Source organism: Pseudorca crassidens, chromosome 2 (assembly GCF_039906515.1).
Source record: "Pseudorca crassidens isolate mPseCra1 chromosome 2, mPseCra1.hap1, whole genome shotgun sequence".
NCBI classification, from domain to species: domain Eukaryota; kingdom Metazoa; phylum Chordata; class Mammalia; order Artiodactyla; family Delphinidae; genus Pseudorca; species Pseudorca crassidens.
The window spans coordinates 22,231,966-22,251,167 of NC_090297.1; the positions used below are offsets into that span (position 1 = coordinate 22,231,966).

At 42.9% G+C, this 19,202-nt stretch overlaps 1 protein-coding gene across 1 annotated transcript in view; it reads left to right on the plus strand.

Annotated features, from left to right (window-relative positions):
* The window catches only part of TRNAU1AP (tRNA selenocysteine 1 associated protein 1), a 22,424-nt gene extending 4,014 nt beyond the window's left edge, over window positions 1-18,410 (plus strand). The window contains exons 3-9 of the mRNA XM_067725104.1: window positions 1,702-1,801; window positions 2,406-2,458; window positions 4,527-4,658; window positions 5,986-6,105; window positions 10,116-10,278; window positions 10,499-10,532; window positions 18,135-18,410. Coding sequence (XP_067581205.1) covers window positions 1,702-1,801; window positions 2,406-2,458; window positions 4,527-4,658; window positions 5,986-6,105; window positions 10,116-10,278; window positions 10,499-10,532; window positions 18,135-18,271 — 739 coding nt within the window. The 3' untranslated portion in view covers window positions 18,272-18,410. The remainder of the gene's footprint in view (window positions 1-1,701; window positions 1,802-2,405; window positions 2,459-4,526; window positions 4,659-5,985; window positions 6,106-10,115; window positions 10,279-10,498; window positions 10,533-18,134) is intronic.
* The last annotated feature ends 792 nt before the right edge of the window (window positions 18,411-19,202 follow it).

The window sequence follows — 19,202 nt, forward strand, 5'->3', positions numbered from 1 at the left end:
TTAGATGAGATGGTGCATGTGAAGTGGCTAGCACAGTGCTTGGACTGCAGTGGGTGCTCAGTAATGCTCAGCTCTTACTGGTGGTGGTCTTTATATCTGTGAGCTTTAAGATTCTAGCACACACAAGACAGAAGGCACAGAGTTGGCCCACCATTCCTCTAAGCGTCAACATTTATGGAGCTCATAGACTGTGTTCTGAGATCCTTGGGCTCAGGTACTGCCCTTGCCCATACCTTTTGGCTTGGTGTCCGGAAGGTTATTTGAACTGAGTATCATAGTTCCAGAGAAGTCTGGTTTATTTCACTGGTGATAGCTTTAAGGAGGCAGTTGAGGAAAATTAACTGTTTTCAGTATAAATCTCTTAGGAGGAAGGGATGTCAGAGGATCTAGCCACATCCTCCTACATATGTCTCTTAGTGATGCTTTAAAAAATAGAACACTAGGAATCTCACGGACATCCCCCAATTAGGTAAGGTCCATAGATTTACGTTGTCCAAATAGATTTCAAGTTTCTAAATAGGAACCATGTTCTTCAACTCTGTATCAGCCTGGCCGGTGGTAGGTGATCCAAAAAACCTTTTAAATTATGAAAAGTTTAAAACAAATGTAGAAAGAAGAGTACAATGAACTCTCATACAGCCACCCCCAAATTTCTTTTTCTTTTCTTTTTTTTTTTGTAAATTTATTTATTTACTTTATTTTTGGCTGCCTTGGGTCTTCCTTGCTGCCGCGGGCTTTCTCTGGTTGCGGCGAGCAGGGGCTGCTCTTCGTTGTGGTGCGCGGGCTTCTCATTGCGGTGGCTTCTCTTGTTGCAGAGCACGGGCTGTAGGCGTGCGGGCTTCAGTAGCTGTGGCATGTGGGCTCCATAGTTGTGGTGCATGGGCTTACTCACTCCGTGGCATGTGGGATCTTCCCGGACCAGGGCTCGAACCCATATCCCCTGCACTGGCAGGCAGATTCTTAACCACTGTGCAGGGAAGTCCCTCAACACCTAATTTCAAAAATTGTTAATATGTTGCCATATTTTTCTTATCTACCTGTCTATAAAGATAGATTTAGATAGGTAGATTTTTTTTTTTGCTGAACCATATGAAAGTAAATTACAGGCATTATGATATTTCACTGCTAAATATTTGAATATACATTGCCAATAACTGGACATTCTGTTACATACCAACAATGCTCATATCACATTAACAAAATTAATGATTCCCTAATACCACATAATGGTCAGTCTACATTTAAATTTTTATGATTGTCCCCAGAATACCTTTTATAGCTTTTTTTTTGTTTTTTTTTTTTTGTTTTTTTTTTAATGAATTAGGATCCAGTCAGAGATCAGATCCTGTATTGCATTTAGTTCTTTTGTCTCTTTTTAATGTGGAAAAGCCCACTTCTTTCTTTTCTCAGAGCACTGACTTTTTAAAGACGTAGGATTGCCTTACATAAGGTTCTACATTCTGGATTCTGGTCCTGCATTCTGGATTTGTTTGTTTCCTTGTGGTGGTGTTTTACTTGTTCTGTTCCTAATATTTCCTATAAACTGGACATTAGATCTAAAGGTTTGATTGGATTGCATAGTAAACATTAATAGTATGGGCTCTGATTAGAAAAGGATTTTTTCCTCCCTTCAGGCCCAGACTCAGTCTCTCATCTGGGTATCACATCTTTAACCATTCTCTTTTTCTGTTTTCTTTCCAGGATCCCAGCTGGCTACTGCTTTGTAGAATTCGCAGATTTGGCCACAGCTGAGAAGTGTTTGCATAAAATCAACGGGAAACCCCTTCCAGGAGCCACACCTGTAAGGACACTGAGATAATGATGATGTCACCATTTTTATCGTTATTGATAACTCATTTATTGAATCCCAACTGTATATTTTATTTAATCCTGTAACAACCCTAAACAGTAGGCGTTGTTATCTTTGACAGACCAGGAAACTGAATCACAGGGAAACGGAATAACTTACCCAAGGCAACACAGGTAGTAAGTAGCAGAGCCAGGATGCAAACTGAAGATTGGTTGCCTCTAAAATCCATTCCCTTTTCACTCTGCACTGCTGCCTCCATAACGGAAGACTTGAAACTCTAGACCTCTTGCTTGAGAAAGCAGAACAGGCTGGCAGCAGTGAGGACACTTTTCAAGAGAGTTACATTCTGCTCTTCCCACAGTTACTTAGCTTACAGCTGCACCACGCTGGCACACCTGGGCTCATAGAACCATGGAGCTGGCAGTGCTCTTAGCGGTCATCCGTGCAACCCCCTCCTTTTATACAGGAGAAAAAGCTGAGGCTTAGAGAGGGGGAGATATTTTGGCCAAGGTAATTTATTTCAGTTTTTTTCAAATATTGTTTGACTCTTAAAACACCTTTCTCTGTTTTAGTTTGTTTGTTTTTGAATTTCCAGGCAAAACGTTTTAAACTGAACTATGCCACTTATGGGAAACAGCCAGATAACAGGTAAGTACAGAGTAGCCACAAGGTAGCTTCAAGTCCCAGGAAATGTCTAGATAGAGACAAGATGCGTCACTGTGCTGGTCACTCCCAAAGAGGAGAATGGGGAGCTGAGTTTGGCCCTGCTTTGCCTCCCTCCTAAGGTCGACCCCCTCCCATCCCTATTGGTGGACGCTTCCAGTTTGCTTCCAGTCAGGGCCCATGTCTTCTCTATATTTGGTCCCTCCCCTAGTCCCATGACTGCTCACAGTATTGACATTTTATTCAGTAAGAATCAACCTGTTGTAGCAACATAAATTGATTGAGCATTCCAAACTGCTGTCTGAAAGCTTGAAAACAATGTATCAAAAGCTTTAGATAGAGTTGTACCCTTTGAACCTGTAATTCTGCTTTTCAGAGTTTATTCGTTGATGTGTGTAAAGGTTAGCCTTGAAAGTGTTCATTGATATCATATGATATCACAGTGGAATCTCAAAAAAGGATACAGATGAACTTATTTACAAAACAGAAGTAGAGCCATAGACTTAGAAAACTAACTTATGATTCCTAGGGGATAAGGGGAGGGAGGGATAAATTGGGAGATTGGGATTGACGTATACACACTACTATTTATAAATAGATAACTAATAAAAACCTACTGTGTAGCACAGGGAACTCTACTCAGTACTCTGTAATGGCCTATATAGGGAAAGAATCTAAAAAAAGAGTGGATATATGTTTATGTATAACTGATTCACTTCACTGTACACCAGAAACTAGCACAACATTGTAAATCAACTATACTCCATTAAAAATTTTAAAAGAAAGTATTCATTGAAGTGTTACATATAATGGGCAAAATTGGGGGAAAACCCAAGTAATCTAATAATAGGGAAGGGGTTTAAATTACAATATGTTCATTATTTGGAATGCTGTGTATCTGTTAATGTACCATAGCAGAATACTCATATGTTAAGACGTTGGTGAGATGCTAAAAGTGAAAAAAATGCTAGAAACAAAACGAGTCGTATCCAATTTTTGTAAATTCAAAAGAAGAAGCCAAAGAAAAAAGACAAAAGTATATATCAAAGTGTTCTTAGTGATTACCCTTGAGTGGTTGGATTATTGGTAATTTTAGTTTTCTTTTTCCTTTTGTGTATTCTGACTTTAACTTGAAATAAAATAATAATGTTTGCTTTTTTTTTTCTTAAAGAATTGTTCTAGAACAGGGGTTGGCAAACTGTGGCCTAATTTTGTTATCACCTGCAAGCTAAAGATGGTTTTTACTTTTTTTTTTTTTTTTTTTTGGCTGTGCCGTGCGGCTTGTGGGATCCTAGTTCCCCAACCAGGGATTGAACCTGGGCCCTTGGCAGTGAGAGTGTGGAGTCCTAACCACTGGACTGCCAGGGAACTCCCTTTACATATTTACTTATATATGTATGTATGCATGCATACCATGCCATGCCATGCCACGTGGCATGCGGGATCTTAGTTCCCTGACAGGGATCGAACCCATGCCCCTCTGTGGTGGAAGCGTGGAGTCTTAAGCACTGGACCACCAGGGAAGTCCCCTCTTTACATTTTTAAAGGATTGTGAAAACAGACAAAGAAAGAGCAATAGAGACCAGAGGTGTCCCCAAAGAGCCTGAAATATTTACTATATGGCCTTCATAGAAAAAGTTTGCTGACGCCTGTCCTAAAAGTTGAGGCATTTCATGTTAGCACATCTTGAGGAGAGAAGGTTCAGTTCTCATTTTCCCTCTGCCTTTCACCATTTGAATTGAAAATATGCGGTGAATACAGAATCTCTAGTTTTATGTTTTGAGCACCTCTGACGTGTGCCCCTGTCTGCACTCATGTAATGCTTGAAGCCAGACAGGCGTTATACAGTGGGTGAGCGACTTGGGGCGGGGGACTCCTTCCGTAACTCTTCTGCCGGGACTGCCAAATGAAACAGATTAGGACCTGGTCAAGGACCCATCAGATGTGTTGTTGCCTAAGGCGGCCCAGAAAAGATTTACCTAGAATGGGCCAAAAGAGCTCATCAGAACAAAAGTTTTGGTCTTTGTCTCTGAATTTTGTTCTCTCTTCTCAGCCCCGAGTACTCCCTCTTTGTGGGGGACCTGACCCCAGATGTGGATGATGGCATGCTGTATGAATTCTTCGTCAAAGTCTACCCTTCCTGTCGGGGAGGCAAGGTGGTTTTGGACCAGACAGGAGTGTCTAAGTAAGGCCTTCGTTTTATTGATGCCTACCCTGTTGGTTGCAGCATTTATCTCATAGATGGAGGTGTGGTAACGAGGCCCTGTTGCATTGTGGTTAAGAGCACAGGCTCTGGAGCTAAACTGCCTGGTATGAATCCCAGCCTCAGTACTGCCCAGGGATTATGCAGCAGACAAGTTACTGAACCTCTGACCTTGTTTCCTCATCTGTGAAACGGGACTGATTAATAGTTTCTGCATCTCTCGTGGGGTGGTTTAAGGATTGAATGATGTAATATAAATGAATCAATAGGAAATGCTTTATAGGTGTTTCTTCTTTTATTTATTATTGTTACTTTAAAAGTGGAAAGACCTCAGGAAAGGTTTATATGTGTATATATTCTTTTTCATATTCTTTTCCATTATGGTTTATTACAGGATATTTATATAGTTTCCTGTGCTGTACAGTAGGACCTTGTTTATCTATTTTATATATAGTAGTTTGTATCTGCTAATCTCAAACTTCCAATTTATCCCTCCCCCACCCCCTTTCACCTTTGGTAACCATAAGTTTGTTTTCTATGTTTGTGAGTCTGTTTCTGTTTTGTAAATAAGCTCATCTGTATCATATTTTAGATTCCACATATAAGTGAGATCATACAATATTTGTCAGGAAAAGTTCTTTCTTGATCTGAGTACTAGTTATGAGCTTGGGCTTTGAATTTGAATCCTGCTTCTACTACGACTTTGGGCAAGCTATTAAACCTCTCTGAACTTTGGTTCTGTCTTCAGTAGGATGTGGATACTCCCTTCATCAAGTTGTTGGACAGTTTAATGAGATAATCCTGGGAAAATGCTCAGCACAATGCCTGGGAAATAATAAATGGTCATTAAATGTTAGTTATCATTCATTCACCCCCCAAGTGGAATATGCGTTCAGGAGAGCAGGAACCTCACCTGCTTGTGACTGCTGGGTCCCAGTGCCTCGTGTAATACCGAGCATACTCGGTAAATATTTGCTGAATGACTTTCTATGACTGTTACTACTGCTGCTACTACCATAATGATAATAATAATACTTTCAAGTAGATTGGGAGGTAAGCTACTCTTTGGGAAGAAGCCCTATCAGGACGGTATGGAAGAGACTGATGAGCTGAAAGTGGGAATTCCGCAGATCTTGGGATCCTCCAGTGCTTGAATCTCACGTGGCTCTGTGGCACCCCTCTGCTCATGGGGCTCTCAGCCCTGCCCATGTGGTTTGATGGACTCTCTCCCTTCTCAGCCCCTTTTCCATTCTTAGGCTTTACCTCCATCACATTTGTGATCCAAATAGTGTGTGTTTTTCTTCTGCAGGGGCTATGGTTTTGTGAAATTCACAGATGAGCTGGAACAGAAGCGAGCCCTGACAGAGTGCCAGGGAGCAGTTGGACTGGGGTCTAAACCAGTGCGTCTGAGTGTGGCGATCCCTAAAGCGTGAGTTCTGCGCTGGCGTGGGGGCCAGGGAGGGCTTCTGGACTGATCCCCACCCACACACGCCTCGTCTGTTGTTGATAATCAGGGCGTCCACGTGCTGAATGGGAGGCTGCCAGGAGATTCAGTTCAGGCCACAAATAATGAGTGCCTGATATTTGCCAGGCTGGGTGCTAGAGATGAGCTAGCATAACCCTGCCCCTCCAGAAGCTCGTAGCTGGGGAGAGAGCTATGGCTGGGGGAAGCAGGTACATTCAGACGTCGCTGGTAGCAATGCTGGAAGAGCAGTTTGGGTCTGCAAACTTAATGTCCCTGCTCTTTGCCCAGTAGTGCTGCTGTTAAAAATTTAGCCATACAGTTAATAAGAATTGAGCAGAAAGAAGAAAGTTACACTTTTTAGCCAATTTTAGCCTTTTTTATATCAATGAAACCTACAGACCTCTTATGAGTGTCCCTTGCTATGGGAGTGGCTAAGAATTCATGATATAGGGAACATGATATAGGGAATTCCCACAAGCTGTGTGGTGCAGCCAAAAAAATTAATGATACAAACACAAGAGAATATGTATATCAGTATTGTACCTGTCACTCTGTGCAGAAAACCCTTCTTTCCTTACAACTCCAAGCAGGTTTTTTACTCAGATGTAAGACAGTTTTTCTCTGCATATAATCTTCCATCCTTTGGCTCAAGCAATGGTTCTGAACTAGGGGTCATTGGAACACCTGAAGACAAATTTGGTTATCACAACTGGGGGAGAGGTGCTGCTGGCATCTAATGAGTACAGGCCAGGGATGCTACTAAACATCCTACAGTGCACAGGACAGCCCCTGTGACAAAGAGCAATCTGCCCCCGCCATCCAAATGTCAGTTTTGCCAAGGCTGAGAAACTCCGTGTTAAAAGTAGAAAAGTGGCTGCACTCTTAGGGCAGAACTTCCAAATGGCCATGTTTTTTAAAGCAGCAAAAGATTTGGAGGCTCTTTGCGGTTTAACAATGTTTAATACATGGAAGATCAGCTTGAGTGATTCCCCTCCTTCAAATATTATTTGTTTTGAGCCATATTTTTTAAAATATTTATTTATTTATTTATTGACTGCATCAGGTCTTAGTTGCGGCGCACGGGATCTCTAGTTGTGGCATGCAGGCTCAGTAGTTGCGGCGTGTGAGCTCTGTATTTGTGGCACACAGGCTCAGTAGTTGTGGTGCGTGGGCTTAGTTGCTGTGTGGCATGTGGGATCCTAGTGCCCCAACCAGGGATTGAACTGGCCTCCCCTGCATTGCAAGACCAGTTCTTAACCAGTGGCCCACCAGGGAAGTCCCTGAGCTCTACTGTGTATATAAAAGCATTAAAGAAAATATTGAAAAGAAAGGAATGTTCTCATTACTCTAAAATGACTGCTTATAATTTCTCGGTTCCTTTCCAGGCTTCTCCATAAGCTTCTGTGATGTATAAATATAGATATAGATGTAGATGTAAAAACACACACACTACATATATTTGGGTCAATTTACATGTGGTAGATTCATTTCTTCATTCATTAATAATAAATATTTTATTTATTTATTCATTCATTTGGCTTCATTGAATCTTAGTTGCGGCTCATGGGCTCTTCATTGCGGCACGCAGGCTTCACTCTAGTTGTGGCCCTCGGGCTCCCGAGCATGCGGGCTCAGTAGTTGCAACACACAGGCTCTAGAGCGCGAGGGCTTAGTTGCCTGTGGCACGTGGGATCTTAGTTCCCCGACCAGGGATCAAACCCGTGTCCCCAGCATTGGATGGTGGATCCTTAACCACTGGACCACCAGGGAAGTCCCTGTTTATTCATTTTTAAATTACAATAACAGTGCTCACTCTTTTTCTTCCCCAGTTTACTCATTATACACACTTTGCCATTGAGTTGCACAGTCGTCGTCATTGTAATATTTTTAATAGCTGCAAGATATTGTTTTGATTGTATATTCTGTCTAGCAGTTCCTCTGATGTTCACTATTTTGGTGGTTTCTGCTGTGTCACCATTTATTCAGTCAACCATAATGAGTCCCTACAACTGCAGCCCCACCCTAGACTTTGAAGTTGTAGCTATAAACGAGAGAAACAAAGTCCCTTTTGCAGGGAGCTTACGTTCTGTTACATCTATTTCTTCACTGAACATTGTCAGTATTTGATGCCTGCCTGTGGGGAGTGGCCCTCAAGCACTGGGAATTGAAGGTGATAAGAGTTCCCTTCAAGAGTTAGCCTGTAAGAGCTGAGTGTGGAGAAACAGAAGAGAAGTGTGCAGACGCAGGCCAGAGAGACTGTACCTCCAGTGACCTGAACATGTCAGGAGGGAGGTGGACTCCTTGGACACATGGCTGGGGTGGGGGGTTAGCATGGAGGCGAATGTTAGCAGTTTCCAGCCTGGCAGTGGGCGGGGAGAGGGAATCTGTGCCGTCGAACTTCATCAAGCCACCCCGTCAGGAGGTGATGCTAAGGAAATCAGATATGGTCTGTCTAACTGCTCTGGCTGAGTCCTGCTCACCAGCCAGACATTAAACTCACAAGGAACTTGGGAAGAGCTCATCACACGTGGTTTTTTACGTTTTTGAAAGCAGTGGATCCTTTGCAGGTTTGACATTCTGTCTTTGGTTAGCAGTGGCTGGGATAGCCATGCAATCAGAGAAGAAAGCTTTCTGCTGACCCTAGGCCTCAGCCCTGATTGGTGAATGCAGGAAGTGGGGGACAGGCAAGGGGTCTTGAGTCTGTCAGGGCAGGAGCTGTATGTAGTGGTGTGGTGGTAGGAGTGTGAGCCTTGGAGTTAAATTTGGCTTCATTCCTCTGTGTAGTCTTGGGTAAATCACTTAACTTTTCAGAGGCTCAGTGTTCTCATCTGTAAAATGGGAATAATAAATAATAGCTGTATCTCAGAGCTTTGCAGGACTTAAAATAGGAAACTATGTATGAAAAATAATGGGCATAGGGACTTCTCTGGTGGTCCAATGGTAAAGAATCCCCCTTACAATGCAGGGGACACAGGTTCGATCCCTGGTCAGGGAAATAAGATACCACATGCCACGGGGCAACTAAGCCCGTGCGCCACAGCTACTGAGCTCACGTGCAGCAACTAGAGCCTGCGTGCACCAAACTACAGAGTCCACGCACTCTGGAACCCGCGCACCACAACTGCAGAGCCCACGTGCCCTGGAACCTGTGCGCCACAACTAGAGAAGAGAAAACCCCCACACCACAACTAGAGAGAAGCCCGCGCACCGCAACGGAAGATCCTGCATGCCTCAACGAAGACCCTGCGTGCCGCAACCAAGACCCAAAGCAGCCAAAAATAAATAAATCTTTAAAAAAAAAATAATGGGCACAAATCTCAAGTACCTACTCCATAAACGGTAGCTTTGACTACAGTTCCAGGCTACTAAAACGCTTCTCTTATGTTTTTGCAGGGAAAAAGTGATAAGATATTTTGTCATTTAAAATGCTTCTTGGATCATTATAAATCCAGATCCTCCAGGCTATGTTCACCTGAGCCTTTGTGGCTGGCAGAAAAACAGCCCTCTAAGATCTTGAGAAGGGGAAAAGTCAGTACTAACAAGGTTTGACAAGAGAGACAAACCTAACCATTGAAAACTCCCATCTTTTTTTTTTGTTTTTGGCCGTGCTGCATAGCCCACAGGATCCCAGTTCCCCGACCAGGGATCGAACCCAGGCCCTTGGCGGTGAAAGTGTGCAGTCCCAACCACTCGACCACCAGGGAATTCCCGAAAGTTCCTATCGTTAAAGCTGGGCTCTGGGACCAGCCTGCGTGGGTTTGAATCTATTATTCGCTGTGTGACTTTGGACAAATGATGTAACCTCTCTGTACCTCAGTTTTCTCATCTGTAAAATAGGAATAATGGTATATTTACTGCATAGCACCATTGTAGGGATTAAATGAGTTAATCTGCGTAAAACACTCAGAACAGTCCCTGGTCATATAGTGTTATGGAAATGTTTGCTTATTTGTTTATTTCTTTCTTCTTTTAAGGAGCCGTGTGAAGCCAGTGGAATATAGTCAAATGTACAGTTACAGCTACAACCAGTATTACCAGCAGTACCAGAACTACTATGCCCAGTGGGGCTATGACCAGAACACAGGCAGCTACAGCTACAGTTATCCCCAGTATGGGTATACCCAGAGCACCATGCAGGTAACCGTGATTTGGCCGGTCTGGCCCTCTTGGGTTTCATCATCCTGTAGAGACCTGGGTGATTCTCCAGGATGGGATGGGTAAGGATGGGAGCTTGGGCTTCAGAAAAAAACAGAAGGAAAGATGAAGCAGCTTAATTCCTCTTATTAAAAATAAACCATCCTAGTCATGAGCTAGGATTTCACCATGCTTCTCACCCACCTCTCTGGTCTCTTGGCAGACATATGAAGAAGTCGGAGATGATGCATTGGAAGGTAAGAAAGGAGTCCCTTCACTCAGTGCGTAAAATGTGAGTGTCACCCGAGGGCGTAGTGCAGATCTCAAAGCACCCTGGGGAGCAACTGACAGGGGAGGGAGCCCTGACAGGATATAGATCTGTAGCAAAGACACCATTGCCTTATATTTGTTTCAGTTTGTAAAATTCATTTTTTTCATTTCATGTTTTAATTTTTTCCCATATATCTTTAAATTACATGTTTTTCTCACTCAAGTAATAGTTATTGAAAGTTTGAAAAATACAGTAAAGTATTATGAAGAAACTGAAAATCACCCCTAATTTTTCTACATAGTAATAGCCATTATTACTTTTTTAAATTAAAAGTTTATTATGATTTTTACTGAATTTAACAGAAGAAAAAGAAAGGAAAACCAGAGGAATTGCTAACCTTCAGACAAATGTTTTTTTCAAATGAGATATTCTTACTTCTTAAAGGAGTCTCTAAGGTTTGCAAAATTATAAAAAACAAGATTTTTTTCAACATGTTTCTGAACAGATGTTAGGTTTAAGGTTTAAAGAAGTAAAATAACAGTTGTCATAAAATCAGACATTGATTTCTAAGTAAATAAAACTTTATGTCAGATAGATTTTAAACTTTGAGTCTTTTTCTAAGTCTGTTTTAAGAATTGTTCTTTAAGAGAAGGTCAGGGGCTTCCCTGGTGGCGCAATGGTTAAGAATCCACCTGCCAATGCAGGGGACACGGGTTCGAGCCCTAGTCCAGGAATACCCACATGCCACGGAGTAACTAAGCCCGTGCGCCACAACTACTGAGCCTGCGCTCTAGAGCCCGTGAGCCACAACTACTGAAGCCTGCACGCCACAACTACAGAAGCCTGTGTGCCTAGAGCCCGTGCTCCACAGCAAGAGAAGCCACTGCAGTGAGAAGCCCGCACACTGCAGAGTAGCCCCCGCTCGCCACAACTAGAGAAGGCCTGCGCACGGCAACAAAGACCCAACACAGCCGAAAATAATAAATAAATGAAATAAATAAATTTATTTTAAAAAAAAAAGGAAGAGAAGGTCATAGGGAAAGTGTGATCTGTAAGCAAAATATCCTGTAAAGGAAACATCTGCAGGCAAAAAACAAACTTGTCTACTTTGTAGCATTTTTTTTTCAAATTTAATTTTTATTTTCAAATTGGGAGGTAAGCTTATTTAAATATTAATGGGAAAATTGCTAAGAGGAACAAGAGCGCAATTATGTATTTAGAGGGATTCATACAAATGATTAAACTGTTGACCAGCAGAAGTAACATCTTCTATTGGATAAAGCAAATCTGTTAGTGGGAGGGGCAGCTATTATCATATTAATATCTATTGGGAGAAATGCCATATAATTAATTAAAATGTTTTAAAAAACTATACCTATAGGAATATTATATATACTTCATAGCATTTTAAAGCACTTTCACTTATGTGCTGTCATCTAATTCTGGCAGCAGTGACCCTAGGGATGGGCTGAGCAGGACATTGAGCTCCAGTTGGCGGATGGGGAGCTGGCGATCCTCGCTGTCTTCTCAGGGTCACACAGTGAGTTAGAAGCAAGGTTGAACCTGGGGTCCCTGTCTTTCTATCCTCAGTCTCTCACCGTGTCCTGCAGGAAGCATTGCATTGCCTCCTTTTTAAAGAAATTATCCTGATTGTAATAATATTTGTGTATAACGCCTTAGAATTTTTCTATTTCTTTCTCGTCCATTAATAGTATAATAATAGCCAACATATTTTGTGCCAGGCACTGCTGCCTGTCAACACTTTGATGAGTAGGCACTGTTATAAACCCCATTCTACAGAAAAGAAAAACTGAAGCTTAGGTAGTTAATAATAGCTAACAGGTTGTACTATATGCAGGGCATTGTTCTAAGCACTTTACATGTATTAACTCATTTTACCTTCACTACGGCTTTGAGGTAAGTACCACAATTATCTTGATTTTACAGAGGCGAAAACAGGTAGAGAAGTTAAATTACTTGTTCAAGGTCAGCATAGTTGCAAGAGGTGGACTGTCTTGGAACCCCTGCAGTCTTGCCCCAGACTTCATGCTCTTTACCACAGAGTTATAATTTCTCCCTTTTTTTTTTTCTTGGCCACCTCGCATGGCTTGCGGGATATTACTTCCCCCACCAGGTGTTGAACCCGCACCTTTGTCAGTGAAAGCGTGGAGTCCTAACCACTGGACCGCCAGGGAATTCCCTAACACCTCCCATTTCAACCTAATAGCCACCCAGTGATGGGACACTGCAGGGATTGTCATCCTTCTTCATCTATCCCTTGGCTCAACAGGCCGTCCTCCAGGCCCAGTCTCCAGAGTGAGGAAGGGCGCTTTATTGTACGTGTGTCCATAGAGTTCCACACACCCAAATGCCTGCCCTTGGGGATTCTCCGGTGGTCCAGTGGTTAGGACTCGGGGCTTTCACTGCCATGGCCTGGGTTCTGTCCCTGGTCGGGGAACTAAGATCCTGCAAACCATGGCATGGCCAAAAAAACCCCAAACAAACAGACAAATGAAAAACAACAAGAAAACAAATGCCTGCCCTTGGTGGATCCCTTTGCTAGTCTGTTCCCATATGCTGATACCTCCACTGAGTGGAGTGACTAGAGTTTCCATATGGAGATGCTGTACGTGCTCAAAGCCTCAACTCATAATTTAGATTAAAATTACAAGAGAGGGCTTCCCTGGTGGCGCAGTGGTTGAGAGTCCGCCTGCCGATGCAGGGGACACGGGTTCGTGCCCCGGGCCGGGAAGTTCCCACATGCCGTGGAGCGGCTGGGCCCGTGAGCCATGGCCGCTGAGCCTGCGCGTCTGGAGCCTGTGCTCCGCAACGGGAGAGGCCACAGCAGTGAGAGGCCCGCGTACCACACACACACAAAAAAAAATAAAATTACAAGAGAAAGAAATATCCCTCTGGTGGCAGAAACGGACACAGTACTTATGTGAAAAGATTCACCACTGACTGGTTGATTCAGCACTCACTGGTTGATTCTTAAGAGTAGCTGAGGGCTTCCCTGGTGGTGCAGTGGTTGAGAGTCCGCCTGCCGATGCGGGGGACACGGGTTCATGCCCCGGTCCGGGAGGATCCCACATGCCATGGAGCGGCTGGGCCCGTGAGCCATGGCCGCTGAGCCTGTGCGTCCGGAGCCTGTGCTCCGCAACGGGAGAGGCCACAGCAGTGAGAGGCCCGCGTACCACAAAAAAAAAAAAAAAAGAGTAGCCAAGAAAACTGGAAACAATTTACAGAAGAAGGGACTTCCCTGGTGGCACAGTGGTTAAGAATCCGCCCGCCAATGCAGGGGACACAGGTTCGAGCCCTGGTCCGGGAAGATCCCACATGCTGCGGAGCAACTAAGCCCTTGAGCCACAAATACTGAGCCCGCGTGCCTAGAGCACGTGCTCTGCAACAAGAGAAGCCACGGCAATGAGAAGCCCGCGCACCGCAACGATGAGTAGTGTGCGCTCGCCTCAACTAGAGAAAGTCTGCTCGCAGCAATGAAGACTCAATGCAGCCAAAAATAAACAAATATATAAAAAAAGGGGAAAAAATATAGAAAAGAAGCACAAATGGCCTATAAACCACAAGAAAAAAGAATTTAAACATACATTATTTGTCAGTCAAGGTTCTCCAGAGAAACAGAGCCAATAGGATATACGTATCTATAATCTGTAAGGTGGGCCAGCAAGCTGGAAACTCAGGCAGAATTTCTGTATTACTGCCTAGAAGTAGAATTCCTTCTTCGGGAAACCTTGAGTTTAAGGCCTTAAGGCCTTTAATTGATTGGCTAAGGCCCACCCATGTTATTGAGAGTAATCTTTACTTAAAGTCAGTTGATTTGTTGATGTTAACGACATCTACAAAATATCTTCATCTAGACTGGTGTTTCACCAAACTGGGCACCAGTAACCTAACCAAGTTGACACATAAAATGTAACCATCACACTGCTAATACTAGTAATCAAATACAAATTAAAATATACTATGTTTCTGTAAAGAATTCTTATAATGTTCATGTCCATTGAATCAATTTTACCTGAAAGATTTTATCCCAAAATGATATCAGTACAGATAAATATCTAATAATAGGCGATTTGTTAAACAAATACAGTAAGGTTTTTGTTTGTTTTAATAAAATTATTTATTTTTGGCTGCGTTGGGTCTTAGTTGCTGCGCCTGGGCTTCCTCTAGTTGCAGAGAGAGGGCTACTCTTCATTGCGGTGCGCGGGCTTCTCATTGCAGTGGCTTCTCGTTGTGGAGCACGGGCTCTAGGTGCGCGGGCTTCAGTAGTTGTGGCACACGGGCTCAGTAGTTGTGGCTTGCGGGCTCTTGAGTGCAGGCTCAGTAGTTGTGGCACACGGGCTTAGTTGCTCCGCGGCATGTGGGATCTTCCTGGACCAGGGCTTGAACCCGTGTCCCCTGCATTGGCAGGTGGATTCTTAACCACTGCGCCAACAGGGAAGTCCGGTAAGGTTTTTCTTAAGATTTTTTGTTTGTTTTATTAAATCATGTCTTTCTCTAATAATATTGACATAGGAAAATGTTCTCAATGAACAAAGTCCTGAAATAGGATATACAGGAAGATCCCAGTTAGGGATTTGTGTTTTTTATTTTGGGGAATATAATTCACATAACATAAAATTCACCCTTTTAAAGTGTAGAATTCAGTAGTTTTTAGAATAGTCACAAAGTCTTGCAGCCATTACCACTAATTCCAGAAGAAACCCTGTGAAACCCCTAGCAGTCACTCTCCAATATCCTTTCCCTGGCAACCACTCATCTACTTTGGATTTACCAATCCTGGACATTTTAAATAAATGGAACCATCTATGATGTGTGGTCCTTTGTGAATGGCTTCTTTCACTTCTTTCACTTAGTGTTTTCAAGATTCATCTATGTTGTAGCATGTCATTCATTTCTTTTTATGGTTGAATAATATTCCATTGTATGGATATCCATTTTGTTGATGGACATTTGGGTTGTTTCCACTTTTGGTATCATGAATAATGCTGCTATGAACATGCGTGTATAAGTTTTTGTGTGGATATAGAAAAGTCTTCAGTACTCTTGGGTATATGCCTAGGAGTGCATTGCTGGATCATGTAGTAAACTCTTTTTAACCATTTGAGAAATGGCCAAACTTTTCCAAAAGGGCTTGGAACATTTCCATTCCCAGTAGCATAAGAGAATTCCAGTTTCTCTACATCCTCACCAACAGTCGTTATTTTTCATTTTAACTATCTTAGTGGCTTTGAAGTGGTATCTCATTATGGTTAGAGTTGCACTTCTCTGACGGCTGATGACGTTGAGCATACTTTCGTATGTTTATCGGCCACGTGTATATCTTTTTTTGAGAAATGTCTATTCAAGTCTTTTGCCCATTTTTAAATTGGGTTGTCTTTTTGTTGAGTTGTAAAAATTCTTTCTATTTTTTTCTAGTAGCTTTTATCTTTGAAGATTGTTTAGGCTGTTTTGGGTGCCTTGCATTTTCCATACAGATTTAATGATCAGCTTGTCAATTTCTGCAACAACAAAAAAAGGCAGCTGCGATTTTGATAGGGATCGCATTGAATCTATAGATCACTTTGGGGAGTATTGCCATCTTAACGATACAGGTCTTCCTCGACTTAACATTAAGTCAAAAATGCATTTAATACACCTAACCTACCGAACGTCATAGTTTAGCCTAGCTTAAACAGGCTCAGAACACTTAACATTAACCTACAGTTGGGCAAAATCATCTAACACAAACCCCATTTTATGATAAACTGTTGATTTTCTCAATTTATTGAATACTGTAATCCTAGTGAAAAACAACAGTTTCAGTGTATTACTTGTTTACCCTCGTGATCATGTGACTGCTGCTGCCCAGCGTCACAAGAATATTGTACTACACATCGCTAGCCCGGGAAAAGATCAAAATTCAGTTTCTACTGAATGTGTGTCACTTTTTTACCATCGTAAAGTTGAAAAATCGTGAGTTAAACCATCATTAAGTCGAGGACCATCTGTATTTGTCTTCCAGTAAGAGTACGTGGGATTTCTTTATTAAGGTCTTTAATTTCTCCAGTTAATTTTAAAATGTTTTAATGAATGGGTGTTTACATTTTATTTTTTAAATTAATTTATGGCCACACCCTAGGCATGCGGAACTTCCCCAACCAGGGATCGAACCCATGCCCCCTGCTTTGGAAGCACGGAGTCTTAACCACCAGGGAAGGCCTGGGTGTGTGCATTTTTGTTTTTGTTTTTGTTTTTTGCGGTACGCGGGCCCCTCACTGTTGTGGCGTCTCCCGCTGTGGAGCACAGGCTCCGGACGTGCAGGCTCAGCGGCCATGGCTCACGGGCCCAGCCACTCCGCACCATGTGGGATCTTCCCGGACTGGGGCACGAACCCGTGTCCCCTGCATCAGCAGGCGGACTCTCAACCACTGCGCCACCAGGGAAGCCCTGGGTGTGTGCATTTTAAACCAACAGTACTGAAAGGAAAATATAAAATGTTATCAGTCATAGTAACTGAGGATTCTTTTAAACTTTTTGAATTGTGAAATATAAGTACATGGAAAAGTAGACAAAACATGTATAGTTTGATATGTAATGATGAAATGCCCATGAAACCTTCATTCAGGTCAAGTGGAAACATTGCCAACATTCCCACAGTCACAACCCCCAACCCCGCTAAGGAAAACTACTTACTGTATTGGGTTTTGTGGGGACAAAACTCTTTATAGTTTTCTCACATAGATATGCATCCCTAAGTAGCAGGGTTTGGTTTTGCTTGTTTTTGAACTTCAGTGCCATTGTACTGTCTGTACTGTCTTGGTTCTTTCATTCAATACTCAGCATTTTATTTGTGAGACTCATCCAAGTTGGATGCAGCTGAGGTTCATCTTCAGTTCCCTCCTAAGGGTAGTTTACTTGTTAGGGGTTTTAAAAAAAAAAGAAAACTATTATGTATTTTGTCATGATTTCTAGTGAACAAATGCCACTATTGCAATCAAGAAAGACGAGTTTAAAAATACAGGGCTTGGTGTTTCAGCTCCTGTATTTGACCATAGCTCTTTCATTAGACATCCATTGTTCTTGATTATTTTGTTGATCAGACTTTCCAAACCCCAACTGAAAAACAGGACCACACCAGAAAACCCGGTGCATGTGACGGCTAGAGATATGTGTAGTGTTTAAAAGTGTGGAGTAACAGCCGCCATCATTTGAGTTCTAATTACATGTGTTACATTCTGAGTACAGGTGACCCTTGATCAGCTCAACAGTCGGGGCGCCTACCAACCTCACAAGTCAAAAATGCACATGTAACCTAGAGTCAGCCCTCCCTATCCTGTTCCTCCACATCTTCAGATTCAACCAACTGTGGACAGTGTAGTACTGTAGCATTTACTCTTGAAAAAATCCACATACAAGTGGACCCATGCTGTTCAAGTGTGAACCGTGCATTACCCTGTTTTCATCCTCATAGAAAGCCTGCAAGGCAGTGCTGTCAGCCCACGCGAGGAAGGAGGGTACTGAGTCTCTTGTGGCTGCTGAGTGCTTCTCCCCTCTGCGCCCCCTGAACCCATCCTTGCTTCTCTTCCAGACCCCATGCCACAGCTGGATGTGACCGAGGCCAACAAGGAGTTCATGGAGCAGAGCGAGGAGCTGTACGACGCGCTGATGGACTGCCACTGGCAGCCCCTGGACACAGTGTCTTCAGAGATCCCCGCCGTGATGTAGCCAGGACAAGACACAAGCCAGAGTGGACTTTGTGAGGGAGCTAAGAGACTCCTTTTTTAAAAAAAGATTACTTCAAGAACTTTTACCTTTTTTGAAATTTGGAAGATTTTAGTAATCAACTGTTTCCTGAAATTATGAATACTTCCTGGGATACTGCTGCCTTCATTTGAGCCATTTGAGTTTGAAAATGAAGGGACCAGCTGTTAGGAGAGGGATGAATGAGGTTCCATTTTATCTTTGAATAATAATCATTTATCCAGGTAGGGTTGTCTACACTCCTGGGGATTAAGGATTAACCACCAAAGTTAAGTTACTAAAACCAACTTCTTAGGTGACAGGCACATTACTCCTTAAGGTTCTCTTGAGGTCAGAGTGCATGGACTGCCTGCAGGAATGGTGCCAAATGGTGGGCAATTATCTGCTTTCAGGTATTCCCTTCCCCCAACAAACTTGCTTCCAGTCTGGTGGCTAGGCAGAGTTCATTATTCAGACTGGGGAGGAAGTGGCCCATTGAGAGACGTGTTGGGGCCAGCTTAATCTAGACCAAAAGTCCTGGATTGTTTTAGGTAAAGCCTGTACCATCTGTGCCAAGCCCACCTGTTAGTAGATATTAATCCATTTATATATAGGAACCGGTAATTCAGAAATATAACCTGACCATGAGGTCAACCATCACCAAACCATATTTTGATGCCAACCTTACACATCTCTGTATTTATTTTCCAAATAAATTAGGAGATCCCATTTAACTTACCACAAGGACCCTCCTGAAAAGCCTTACCTATAGCTTCGTGCTAGGAAACGGGGGGGGGGGGCCCCCCCGCCGGCGGCGGAGTATGCCGCCCCAGGACGTTAAGTACCAGTCCTGCGCTCAGCCTGAATTCTCACTCAGCAAGAGTAATACAATTGCAATTATAGAACTGATCGTTTT